Source organism: Lepisosteus oculatus, chromosome 25 (genome assembly GCF_040954835.1).
Source record: "Lepisosteus oculatus isolate fLepOcu1 chromosome 25, fLepOcu1.hap2, whole genome shotgun sequence".
In the NCBI taxonomy this organism is placed as follows: Eukaryota; Metazoa; Chordata; class Actinopteri; order Semionotiformes; family Lepisosteidae; genus Lepisosteus; species Lepisosteus oculatus.
In genome coordinates, this window is record NC_090720.1 from 3085497 (window position 1) to 3099427 (window position 13931).

The following is a 13931-nucleotide window of genomic DNA, read 5'->3' on the forward strand; positions in this document are numbered from 1 at the left end:
TTGGGGACTCACACTGAAGGGAAGAATAAAAAACAGTGCTAGCAGAGTGGCTCATTATCATGACAAACCAGCGTGATGTGTTACGCGATGGGGATGGCGTCGCCCCGCAGTGGCACTGTTACTTAGAGACCTACAAGACAACAAGCTCTGTTCCATTACCCACTGGAGGGACAGAGCCCTCCCGTTATCCCCACGTGGAATGCAGGATCCAGCGGCGCCTTTCCGAGATCCTTCCGTGTCCGACCCAGTTCACCTCTAGGAAAAGGCTGAGCCCATCTCCGGCTCCATGTGCAACTTGACAACAACGCCTGAAGATCCAAATTGAAATCTGGCAAGTTTCCACTTCTGAATTCTTTCATTGTGTGCAGACAGAGCATAGAACCAGAAAGGTTTTCATTTCCCTGTCGCTAAATAACATATTTTAGTTTTCCACAGATAAAATGATTGATTTTCCATCCATCCATTTTCAAATGTCTTTATCCAACTCAGGGTCATATCCCAGCAAGCAATGGGCAAAAGGTAGAAACACCATGGCCCGGACTCCTGTCCATCGCAGGGCACATAGACACAAACACGTACACTCGCACCAGGGACAATTTACCCACCAGTATGATTTTGGAGGAAACTGGAGCCCCCAGAGGAAACCCTCACAAACAAACATGGGGGGAACATACAACCAGATAGCAACCCCTGTCTGGAATTCAATCCAGGGCCCCAGTGTGGTGAAGCATCAAACTGCGCCATCCTGATCGATTTCATCTAAAGACGTCTCCATATCTACCATCGGCCATGATGGTGCTGATACCCTAAACACAGCCGATCGTGTGCAGTACATCCACAGAGATATGGTTACACTTCCTACAATAAAGCCTTTAGAGGCTGAGCATCCATAACAGAAATGCTTATGACGTGCTAAGACTGGAAATATTCCCGGGTTATCACTGCAAGCTCACTCAAAGCAGTCCATGTGCTTCAGCAAAGCCATGACTTTCGGACACATCCCCTCACCCCAGTGGTGACAACATGAGGTTGCATTCTTATATTTGTTTCATTCATGAGAAAGGACTTCAAAAGATGAAAAGTTATCCTGGCACATCAGGTCCAGGGAGGTTGATGATCGGACAGTTTTCTGCGAAATGGTCTGCTCCAAGCGCATATGGTCATGCTCAATCTATGCATTACTCATGGAAAAAAAAAAGTTTTATTTTAGGATACGTCCACACTCAGCATAAGCTGACCCATGTTTTTTTTTTTAAATCATAACCAATGGGAGGTTTTCCCTTTGCCACACTAACCCAAATAAATACCATTACATAATTCCGTGCTCACATGGTCTCCAAAGCACTCGATTTGGTTCAGATTCAAACAGATCTCACAACCTTGCGGCATTGCTGTGTTCTGATACACAGTGGTGAGCAGAAGTGGAGACGCTCAGCTGGAAGTGTTGCCTCATCACTTTGTTTCCCCCATTTTAACATCTGAACCACTCATCTGCATGTCGCCGCTTCCCTGTTTTTACCCTGCCCTAAACTGCCCTGTCTCCTCAACCATTTAAGCCCAAAAGCTGTTTTTTTCTTTATATCCTCCTGCTGTGGAAGTTTACCGTGATACTGCAACATTCTCTTGCCAGCTTCTCCTCCTGGCTCAACGCTGCTGATGTCATGCATGGCTCTGATGATGACACTCTTCACACTTTACGCAATGCTCTCCCCTAGGCTCTCCCTGCTTTACTGGCTTCTCCCCAATGACTACGGTGCCCTCGGCTTCCACCATTTTGCAGTTTGTGCACTTTTGTAAGTGTTGCAGACTTCAGAGCCCCCACTGACAGGAAAGCCATGACCAATAGCAATTGCAAAGCATCACCGGACTCCAAGCAGGCTTTGCTGTGATTTGAGCCTGAATTTGCAACATTCAAGGTTTTGTGCAAAGGTAACGTCATACGAAAGCCCAGAGCTCCAGTGATGAGACTCACAGTGCTGCTCAGAGAACTGTTTTCATACTGTTCAGACCCATGTCGTGACTGATAAGGTAATGGAGGAATGCGATGTCCTCACGTGACGAGGATGAGCACACTATAAGAGATGTATTTACTCTCCGGTTGTCCACAAGAACAAAAGAGATGAAGTTGTCGGTGTGCAAGATAACCATTTGTTCTTTCTTTTTCCACCTGCCTTTGTTCACACTAAACATAGATGCAAAACTATATATTGAAATTCCAGGACTTCGATAATCAGTGCTACAAACTTTGTGACTACCTGAAAAAGAAAAAAAAAAACAAGTCCAGGATTATTTTATCCATTTCTAGGAAATGTGTTTTTGGGAAATGAAAAAAGAATGATTCAATGTTCAAGTTCTTACAGTATAATGCTTATTCTGTTGAATCACCACTGTGGCTATAACATCACATCTGAAACCTCAACTTGTCTGATGGTTCTCATAAAAACTCAGAGGGGACAAAGTGTTGACTGAAGCGAGTATTAACTTTACTGTTCCTAAGAGACCAGCAGCTCACCAGTGCAAAGGCTGGTTGTTCTCTGTTTATTGTTGTTCTAATTAGCTCACAAACTAATTGTTCTAAAGAGCATCACAAACACGCCCTGACCTGTTTACAAACTGGTGTCTCCTTAGGATTTAAAAAGACCTTGCTTTACTGCTGCCGGTTACTCACAGCCTCCAAAAATCATTTAGGTCATTTAGCACCATTTTGTTTTTCATAAAATAGAATACGAAAAAAAAACATCGAACTAGAGCCAAAAACAAATAAAAAAGTGGGCAGAAAATACTACATGAGGAAATGCAACTTAAAAATATGGGATTCTCATCACCTGTTAAAGTATTTGAGTATTTCTAGCTGACGTGGCTTATAATTAATGTTTATTTTTCGAATTTTTGAAAGAACCTTCAGGCAAAGCTTAAAGCTGTGATTCCACTTACAGAGCTTGGTATGAATTCATTTAAATCTCTTTAGCAATTTTACATAGATGTCAGTCATTCAACAAATGCCATAAGGACCTGATGACATAAAAACCATAACAAAACTACATTACAAGCACATGAAATACACACAAAGCTGTTCAATTTGACCATGTGAGGTATAAGAAAACACCGAGGTCGCAGTTGCTCAATGCAAATGCCCTTTCTGAGGAAGAGAGAAGTAGAGGTGAGAGTGTTTAGTTACCTGCCATGACATGTATTTAATGCTAACCTTAAGCAAATGATTCTCACTCTCCACCTGCTCTCTGCGCTTCTATGCAAATACTTTTTAATGATCAGCATTTGCAACCAGAGGACAGTGCAAAACAAAATCGCTTCACTGAAATGAAAATGGGACAAACGCGAAAACATCGCCCTGTTACTCCCATCTTCAAAGAGGAACCAAAGATTTTACTTTGGTGAATCGTTGCCGAAAATGAAGAGTAACAAAAAGGACAGTGATAGAAAAGTTAACAAAAGTTAAATCATAACAACAGTCGCGGAAAGAATAATGGTACAAAATGATACGAAATTGAAGATTCACTGGGAGAGAGGCTCCTCAATGAATCCCATTCAGGAACAATGTTTATTTCTTGAAATCAAGCGTTGCATAAAGAATTATTTCATTTTGAGATGTTTTTCCAAAAGATACAGATAAAGTTCACGTGCCACACAACTTAAAAATTGCTTCCTTCCTGATTTTGTTCAGGGCGGAACCTTCAGGTAAATTGCAGAGTTGGTAGAATATACTGTAAAACTGGAAAAGCCCTGGTGCCTGTGATAAACGCACAGTGATACCACACAAAACCACAGACAGGTGTTGTAAATCACGTTTCAAAATCGGAGAGCTGAAAACGAGAAGATGTAAATTTGGAAAAATCTCAAACCTAGATTACGATAACTTTGAAACTCGCAGTAGGAACAAAGATAAAAACAACAGGAGCATACGATGGATATGATAGAGAATATTCGTTTTCGTGTCTATGTAGATCTGTAGTAACTTTATTCAGTTTTAATCAGTTGTGCTGTAACAGACTGTAATCATTAGTTTTTATATTTTAATAATGATTAAAATTGTAATCACACTGTTACATTTTTTGGATTGCTTAAGAAATAGTGAGATTATGCCGACATATTGAATTATTAATAGCCAGATAGGATCACGTGTTTGGGTATACGAATAAATGCAGATGTTGTCATGTATTATTAAGTGCTAATCAATATTTAATTTCTTCTAGATTCAGGCTTGTCTAGCAGGTCTCTGGGAAAAGGTTTTCAATGCATATGAGGTAAAACTACAGTATATACACTACAGCATGAAAAACGATCTTTATTGCTTTCTGCAATTAAATCATAGCTCTCTATGTATTACTCGTCCTGCAGTGTCTATCCGTAGTGACGGTATTTCAATGATTAAAATCCAAACAGGCCTTTTTATTTGAAACACGCGGGAAAAAACACAAAGTATGCGCATTATTATGCAGAAATTGCCTAGCTTCATTAAGATTATTTCTTTATGACCTTAAATTGGAATGCATACTGCAGAACACACGTACATGCAAGTTTGTGGGAAATGTATACACAGTATACAGTAACTCACAGTCATACACAAAAGCCTGTACCAAACGAAGAAAGCGCTTTCAAGACACGGTTACCCTAGATACCCCCTGTCTTGATGCATCTTTCAGAAAAGCCACACCACAGATCCCACTGGGAATCGTTAGAATGGTTGTCTGCCTTTTATCTCCTGTAGGTAGCTCACTGCAGCGTAAGGGGGCAATTTGGAAATGCATGAGCTCAGTGTATTCCCGGCTAGATGGCCTCAGTGCAACATCAGCAATTTGCCGTCTCCGAATGAAGCCGAAGAAGTCACTCTTTAATTTCATTACCATTAGCCCAGGAAGTGCGCGGAACAAAAGCCATTTAAATCTGAACTTCAGAACGTTGTATACAATTGAATCGGCAACTGTGATACTTCTCGTCTGTTGTGTGATTCACTAGCATGCTCTTGCCCTGAACAGTTTTGCACATACGGGAATACTGGCACCTTTGATACACGTATTATAACCCCCCCCAAAAAATAATAACAGAATCGCATCTGTAAGAAAAAGCGGATGCATTGTGTTCTACAGAATAGTTTCCGTGATTCTCTTGGACACCGTACAGGTCGCGTCCATTCCAAGTTGGAGGGGGAATTTTGCGGAGCGAGGAAGTGGTGTTTCCGCCCAGTGGTGACGGAGGGCATAGCTCTTACCCGGCCACCGGTCCTGTCAGTTTCTGGCGGTGTAAATGCAGGATGCGGGGTGGGGGGGGTGTGTACGTCCGCAGAAGCCCGGAAGTTCTTGGCTCGGACGCCGCGTGTGGCCGTGCGTGCGTGGTGTTTCTCCACACTTTCAAAGCCTTCCTCTGTCGAAATCGGCATTGAGACCGGGAGCAGCGAAAACGTGACGAATAGCGATGCTCTGCCCGCTCCCCTCTCCGAAATCTTCTTTTTCATTGAGGTGGCATGAACAGTTCTCCTCATAACACTTGCTCTATGACCAGCTGTTAGTAAGATTTCATCAAATGGGTTTCTTTTTCATTTATTTATATATATGCACATTATACAATGGAAAATCTTACCAGAGTATAGGCATTGAAACCGACTCCAACTTTCCTTTGTCTTCAAAATCTTTTAGTAACAGTATTTTGTCAACATACAGTATATGCAAAGTATATCTTTTTGCTTGTGGATATATATATCATACATATATCACTTTGTTTTTTTTTTACGGTTGTATTATAAAAGGTATGCAATTATTGCAAGAAATATACACAATAAAAGCAATAGATGATTAAGCGAAACATTTATGCTTAACACCTGATATTCTTATCCATATAATTCTGGTCATAGAGGAAGAATGTGAGTGGAGAAAACTCACCAAAATGAAAAAAAAAAGCATTAGAAATATTTAACCCAGTATGTGACATACAAATGTAAATGTCTTTTTTTTATTCAGCCGGGCTGGTGACCAGACATTGCTGTTCACACTGTAAGAAAGGCCACCGTAAATAAGGATTGTGGAAACCGAGAGTAGCCGCTTGTTTCTGAGAGCCTGGCTCTCTTCGTGCAAGCTGTGCCGGTGAAGTCAATAGCATATTGCATGTGGGTGTTCAGGCTTGGAATTAAATTAAAATCCAGAACAGTCATGGAAACGTTCACCTTCACCATCCCCTGTCTTAATTTTTTCTCTTTAGCGCGTCGGATGATGTCGTTATCGCTATCAGTGCGGAGCACGGCCATTGGTCTTTCTGAGCTGTACTGGTCATCGGCAGACCTCAGAGTTCCTCCTCTCTTCAGCTGAGTGGAAATGGGACTATTTACTAGTAATGAGAGAGGCTTAATGGAGCAACTAGATAGTCTTGCAGAGTAAATATTAATTCAAAGAAACGGGACACAAATATTGTACTTTTGAACTTCAGAAAGGGTGCATTAAAGCTATTTTTTCTCTGTTTATTGCACCAATGCACCCCAATAGGAGATGAACATCTGTCTGTGGTTGCTTGTCTTGAATTCTTTGTAGATGGCAGTTTCCATTTATCCATCCATATAAACACTTCTGTCCCTTATTCAGTCTGCCGTTCCCACACATAAAAGGAAAATAAAGATACAAGCCAAGTGAGCAAGCATATAGACTCTGTAGCACCGGAAGCCAAGAAAGAGCCTGAAATAAAACAATTGAAATGAATGTTAGAACAGCAGAGGATCAAGATGAAATCCCAGTTAGAACAGGGAATGTATTCGTAATCACAGGGATGATAGGTCAAAGCCCTTGCCATTGTCTCAGTACACCTCATTCCAGGAGGGTAGCCCACCTATCTGACAGATCTGCTAGTAACTGGGCTTTTAGGAAAATGATAATACAAAGATGATATAATATGATTTCAGGAAAAGACTGACATTAGATTAAGCCAAATCTTATAATTACCTTGCTTTTTATAGCTTGGCTTGGATGTAATATAATAATCTGATTTGGTGTAATCTGTTTCAATCTCTTTTAAATGCTGACAGCATGTTTCCCTGAGTGTGCAAAGCTTCCCAGAGCTCATTCAAGTGCTTCTTCACTGACATCTGCTGTTGATACGGTGCCCCTTGCGTTCTGTTATAATACCACAGAGGAGATTATTCCTGCAACGTCAATTGCAGCTTAATGCTGAGCAACATAGCACAAAATAATACAGAAGTCAGACTTTACAGACATTGCAGGCTTCATTAAACCGAATAGGTTTTAGTTAATTGAATCTGCAAACGATTGGAGTAAGTACTATTAAGAGCTCTGAAGATCTGTACCTTGTTATTATCAATAAGGTTCATGAGGATCTGATTGTACTGTGTCAAAACTCATTGAATGACCTGACAATGATCAGTTTCTCCTGGCAAAACATCTGAAAGAAATATTCAGAGAAACAACCCCATTGTTACACTGGCAAATATTGTAATGCAGTATGGTGACTCTTTTTCAATTACATCTATTTTTCTTGTATTTATCTTTCTTGGAACAATCTCAGGATAGTGAGTATATGCTTTAACATGGCGTGATTTTATGTAGCTTGAGATAAAAGAGGTCATATCAATCAGTAAGTCAGGGCTCTGATATTCACTCCTGTTCCTGGAGGGGGCGCCATACCTTCCATTTTTCATTCCACACTGGACTCCCATTGACTTGACTTGAATCATTTGTTCACCTAATCACTGCATCCTGCAAGTGTTTCCAGCTCTTTACTCATTGACAGTCAGAAGTCACCTCTGAAGCCTGGTCTGGTCTGGGGCCCTCCAGGACCAGGAATTAATACCACTGATTTAAAGACATTGTTTCTCAGTTCTGGTCACAAAGTACACCACTGCCTCCTGGTTTTTATTTCAGCTCAGCTGCTTAGTTAAATTATTGGTCCAGTTAAGGATTCAATTCCTTCATTTTACCCATTTTATGTACTCAGATCTTTGTTTTGGAAAACAAATCTCTTTTATGTGTATTAATTCCAGGAGATGTTGCAATGGAATTCTGCTCCGGCCTGTCTTGGAATTGTTGCTCTCTCTGGTCACTTACACACCCATCTGGAATAAGAGTGGCTCTGAAACATGGCATCTTGAACAGGTTTCCTGGGAATTTCAGTCTCACCGTGCTATTATTTTGGATTTGAAGCGGTAGTCAAAGTGTTGTCAAAGTAATAAAACAAAAAGCTGTATCAGTGTTCTGTTTCTCTGTTCTAAATGCATATGGAATACCTGAATTAATAAAAACTATGGAAAGGTCTATGTGTTCCATACTGCATATACTCCTCAGTGTGTTTGTAAGGTCTGTAATAACCATCTGTTCTAATTCTTTAATCATTTCAAAGGATTACCCTTTTCTCTCGTTCAGCTTTCTCTCCTTTCCCGATCTGTGCTGCGTGCGCTGGGTTCTTCACCGCGGTTAGGAGGTAAATGACAAAATGACAAGCAGCCACCATGTGTTTTGGGGTCAGATTATCAAGAAGTTGATCCACCGCCCTCCCGCCTCTCTCCTTCAAGGCAATTCCCAGAGCGACGGTCTAAATAAACACGGCGCTCCAGCCTGCCCCCTTATTTGGCGAGATGGCCTGGAGCAGTGCTCTTGGGAGAGGGCCGCACCTGTTGGAAAAATATGGTGAGCTAATAACAGTTAGCAGCTCTCTTCGGGGCACGAGGAGCCCCGAGCCACGCGTTTCTGGAGCAATTTGCAGGACACAGCAGGAGGGCGGTGTTAGGGGCCATTAACTCCAGCCTCGGGCCCAGACCAAATCGAAATATTGCCCCTGTCACCAGTCGCAATGTACAGACCTGTAGTTTGACTGCTTTCCTTTTGAGCAGAAAAATAAATGTCCTTTGCAAACATAAAGCCATCCTCAAGTACTGGGTTTGTAACCTGTGCCTGGTGTATCTGGTTCCCCTCTCCAGGAGCACGTGGACATAAGCCATCAAGTACGTTGTCACAGTACTGACTGAATATGTTGCTTGCAATGCTGTGTTACCTTGAGTATTTAAAGGCGATGGCTTAACATGTAGACTTGGTATCACATGTATATGTGCTACTTGTCATGTATGTTATACATGTATGTTGAAATCCAGGGGAAAGTGTGGAATCGGCACCAAGTAACTGGGAAGAAGGACAGGTGGCTTTGTGGTCATCAAAGAATTGACTTTAAGCCTTTTATTCTATTTTATATGCTTATATAGGATAAAAATATTCCAAAAACAACATCTGTCATTCACATTAAGTTGGGAATTAAAAACGGTGCGGAAGCCAGTATCAGGTGCATGAAAAGAACCCTGTGGGACAGACAGTTGTAGAATAAATAGTTACTCTGAAGTAACTGTCAAAGATTGTGCATCGCGGCTTGAAATTTCTGCGCTGACTTGTTGCCTCGTCAAGACTGAGGTTTCGATAACTGATATCCCCAAACAGACCGCTGCAGATATTCCAGAAATAGGAGTCCAGTGCTCTGTCCCCCCGAAAACCATAAAAGGTCTATGAGAAATCAGAGGTCCGTGGGGATTCTGCGGTGTGGCTCCTTGAATAATGTTCAGCCTAGGACATACATTCTGACTTGAGGCAGGACTCGGTCAGTCTCGGACCTTTCAGTGCTCGTCGTCAGTCTCAGCATCTGACAAAATGGTGAGTACTATTTCTGTGCACACTTTTCCATGGAAAAAAAATCTTCCACCGGCGAAACCTGGAAAAGTGGGAAGAAATATACGGTACATTGCGCCATTTGATAAATTCTGACAGGTGATGGATGCTCAGGTAATAAAAGGAAAACTGAGCTAAAATAGCAGCAGCAGCAGCACGGGAGATGAGTAAGTGACTGAATAAAGTCCCAGACTAACCAGTCACACTGTGAGATGCATGTCAGAACGGCTCTGCGGTGATTCATGGTGTTAATCTCAAAACTCTGGTGGGAAATGATTTGTGTCTTTCGGAGAAGAGAGTTTGAAAGCGCAACCTTAATGTCTTTCATTATTCTGAAGCATATGAAATTGTAATAAGAAGAATTATTATCATGTATTGTTGTGTTTTCATCATTTCTTCAAACATGGTGGATATTAGGCACATGACCCTGTTTCTGTAGTCCTTGTACAGTGGTATTTTGTTATAAGATATTACTGCACTGGAATAATACCTTGTCTAGGACAACATGCTGCATTGGAGCACTTGTGGTCTGGATTTATTGCAGAACACGCACATTCTAAAGTGTTGTGCAGCCCTATCAGCAGGCTGACAGAATAATTCTCTCTGGCCCTTGATTCCGGCACTGCCGCAGGTCGAAGCCCTGACTCCCGAGCAGATCACGGAGTACAAAGGCGTGTTTGAGATGTTTGACGAGGAGGGGAACGGCGACGTCAAGACATCGGAGCTGGAGAGACTCATGAGCCTCATGGGCATCAACCTCACCAAGAGAGAGCTGGTGCAGATGGCCAAGGATGTAGACAAGGATGGTAAGACTGCCCAGCTGTCTCCCGGTCAGCTGCCCTGTACTGTGCCCTGACACTACAGGGCTCATGCACTCTAAACGCACAAGTCCCGCTGAATTAGTAGAAAGTGGACGGATTCGTATGAAGTCTTTTGGACTTTAAGGGACGATCATTGTCTTTTCTGGTCCAACAGCTGGGGATGATATGATCCATGAACAGAAGACTCCAGGGACATCATTTAAGCACTTGTTGACATTTATTACAGAGTAAAGATTTACAGATTTGTAGCCCTGAGCTGCAGAACCACTCAGCACTTAATCGTTTGCATCACTTCTTTGAATATTAGAACGAGTTTTTGCAACGTGCAATTTCTTGAACCAGCGCGCCATCTGGTGGTTAAGCCCGTCTTCTCGTGTACATGTTCCTGAGCAGAAATTGCCTTTTCAATTTTAAAATTTTAAATTTGATGATTAAGAACTATTTCTACCACTCTAGAAAAAAAAAATATCTTAAAGCTTCTACTAAGGTCCAGTATAAAGAACGTATCTTACTTCTGACGACAGCATCGAGAAATTAGGACGATAAAGCGAATAAAACCTCTTACATTCACAAGACGCTACACAAATATTGATTTGTACGTTTTGTAACAGGGATGCACAACTCCAGTCCTGGTGGCCAGCAGAACTCCAGATGGCCTTACTGCTTCTGGGAGTTTAAAGAAAGCTAAACAACAAGGGGAAAGCGTTGTATTGACTAAATAAATCCAATAATCAGATCGAATATATAATTCAGAGCCTCCAGAAACGCACGGCTCTGGGCTCCCCGCGCTGGCAGGACTGGAGTTGAACACCTCGGCTTTGTGCTCAGTGAAGACTGCAGCAGCCCGCTGCGTCCTAAATGCCGACTCACCCCCTCTTTCAAATCGCAGGCAAGGGCCTCTTCAACTGCGACAGTTTCCTGGGACTGATGGCACTGTACCACGAGAGGGCTAAGAACCAGGACGCGGAACTGCGAGCGGCCTTCAAAGTGTTCGATAAAGATGCCAAAGGCTATATCGACTGGGACACCCTGAAGTACGTTGATGTTTTTTTCCTGTGTCAGTGCTCTTACAACAACACAGCGTGCATTCGCCCGCATTCCTAAAAGACATTTTACTATCAGAAAGCTAGTGGTCGCCCGGAGCGCAGCTCCGGTGTGTAGGATGCAAAGCGCGTCTGCATACAATTCAGAGCAGCGCTGTCCGCTCCTGTTCCTGACGGTTTTCTAGGTTTCTTCAATGCATCAGCACCTGTGGAGCTAGGCGAACCTGTTACATTGGTCCAGTTAAGTCAATAATGAGCGGATTGAGGTTGTTTAGAGGTTAACTGAAATGAAAACCTACAGCAGCCATTAGCAGCAATTAACTTAGTTCTCATGTCTCAGGAAGGTGGGGGAAACTGGAGCCCCCGCCCTTGCAAACACGTGGGGAACACACGAACACCTGAGACATAGATACCCAGAACCCACGTTTTGTGAGGCAGCAGCGTTAACCAACTAAACAACCCTTCTGCCCTCTTAAACGAGTGCAATTGTAAATGCCGCATGATTCACGCCAGGACAAGATCATTTATTCATGTGTTGCAGCTAGTAGGGTTGTTAAAAAAGCTTCAATTAAGGCTAAACTGTTGAGGATTTAGAGGACGTGCTAAGCAGTGTCCCAAGACGAGCAGGATTAGGGATTTCTGTTCTATTGAGTTCTCAGTGTCTTCTGGAAAAAAGCCTAACATAACACAGACTACTGTGTTTAAACAGCACCTTTTGCACACATTTTAAGACTGGAAATTTAATGCTCATTAAAACATGATTGAACTGTAAAAACACAATATAAAGTAAGCACTAGTGTGTAGAGAATGTTCCTTGCGATGGTTTTTTTTGTGTTATGCTGACATCAAGTGGTGAGCTATATATTATATGGTCTGAGCACAAAATTGCCATGGCACATTGTAGCAAATATCATGGAAAAATTCACCAGTCCCAGTCCTGAGTGACTCTGCGAATTTGCGTTCCAGATAACCTTTTAGTTGACTTAATTGAACCCTAAAATGAATAAATTATTGGTTTACTTAGATTGCCAATGTCCAGTTTTTTTTTTTGCACTCGATCTAGAGGAGATCTAGCTAGACAGTGTGGTTGAGCTGGAACGAAAAAACTGCAAACATGACCGGTGACTTGGGTCAGGGGGATGGGAACAGTTCAAGCAAAGAGAATAAGAATCCCTCGTGTTCTCGACAAGCTGCGATTCAACAGCGAGCTTGGTCCTCCAACGCCTTTCAGATACGTGCTGATGAACGCAGGCGAGCCCCTGAACGAGGAGGAGGCCGAGCAGATGATGAAAGAAGCAGATAAGGACGGGGATGGAACGATTGACTACGAAGGTAAAACTGTCTGAATGTTTTAGTCCACCTTTGTCGTGCTGTACATTTACTCAGGGCTGTGGCAATGTGTACCAGCCCATCCTGCGAAAAGCCACAAAGCAAAGCATGAAGTACTAGCACTAAATGACACCGCACAATATTTTGTATAAGCAGAAAACACAACTTAAGTGGTTTACTGATAAGCGATAGATTTGCGTTTTGGAATCTGAAATCGATATTAAAAATAGAAAGGCCGACTGCTGAGAAAGCAACACATGTCACACCACAGCACTTAAGGCCACTTGAAAAGACAACACCCAAGACTTGTGTTCGGGACTGTTAATTGAGCGTCTACCACACGAAGACGGTGACCTCTATGCAGAGCGAGAAGGTAACCAGGTTAACTTCTTAATATCTCCAGAATTCGTGGCCATGATGACGGGTGACTCTTTTAAGATGACATCATGAGAGAAAATTCCAGTGAGCCGCTGCAAAGGTGATGGACATCCTGCGTACAAATTCTGAATATGCTGCTTCAAGCAGGTTCATATTTTACCATTATTGGCTTTATTTAATAAAAGTCAGTCTTGGCCAAGTCATTTATCCAATGTACCAACTAGATTGAAATGTGCTTGTGACCCCAGGAAGCCATTGTACCTCACTGCTTCTCCAGCACTGCACAGAACAAGGTCAGAAGATTCTGCATTGTAATTGTACATCACAAAATATTGCAAAAGTTTTGGTTTTATTTTTATGAGCACAATAGACCATGTGTGGAACAGTAATAAACCAGTGTTCTTAAAGCATTTGTTTCCTGGCTTCTTTCAGTAAAAGGCAACGGTGTCTGAGGGCTGTGTGAAAAGCAGCTTTGGGATAAATCATACAGTTCAGCACAGGCTGAGAGGTGGCACAAACTTCTGTTATTTCAATAACATAGAAAAAATGAACTATAGCATAATTGCAATTCCACTTTTCACATCCGAGGAATCTTAGTAGTTCGACATCTGTGATTATGTAAGCTCTGCACTTCATAAGTCAGCATCTGTGGTTTAAAAGAGTGATTTTCTTGCCCTTTTAAAATCTGTATGAAGGCG

General features: G+C 42.1%; 1 protein-coding gene and 1 long non-coding RNA gene across 2 annotated transcripts; both read left to right on the top strand.

Moving 5' to 3' along the window:
* Positions 1–5390: 5390 nt before the first annotated feature.
* On the top strand, positions 5391–6379 carry LOC138225042 (uncharacterized). Its single transcript, XR_011183596.1, has 3 exons — positions 5391–5474; positions 5973–6118; positions 6211–6379. It is a non-coding gene; the product is annotated as an uncharacterized lncRNA (long non-coding RNA).
* Positions 6380–9544: 3165 nt separating this feature from the next.
* Positions 9545–13640, top strand: LOC102691846 (calglandulin). The gene is made up of 5 exons (XM_015337238.2): positions 9545–9647; positions 10294–10468; positions 11373–11517; positions 12758–12858; positions 13259–13640. Exons 1-5 carry the CDS (start codon positions 9645–9647, stop codon positions 13303–13305), a joined length of 471 nt encoding a protein of 156 aa, XP_015192724.1. The 5' UTR covers positions 9545–9644; the 3' UTR covers positions 13306–13640.
* The last annotated feature ends 291 nt before the right edge of the window (positions 13641–13931 follow it).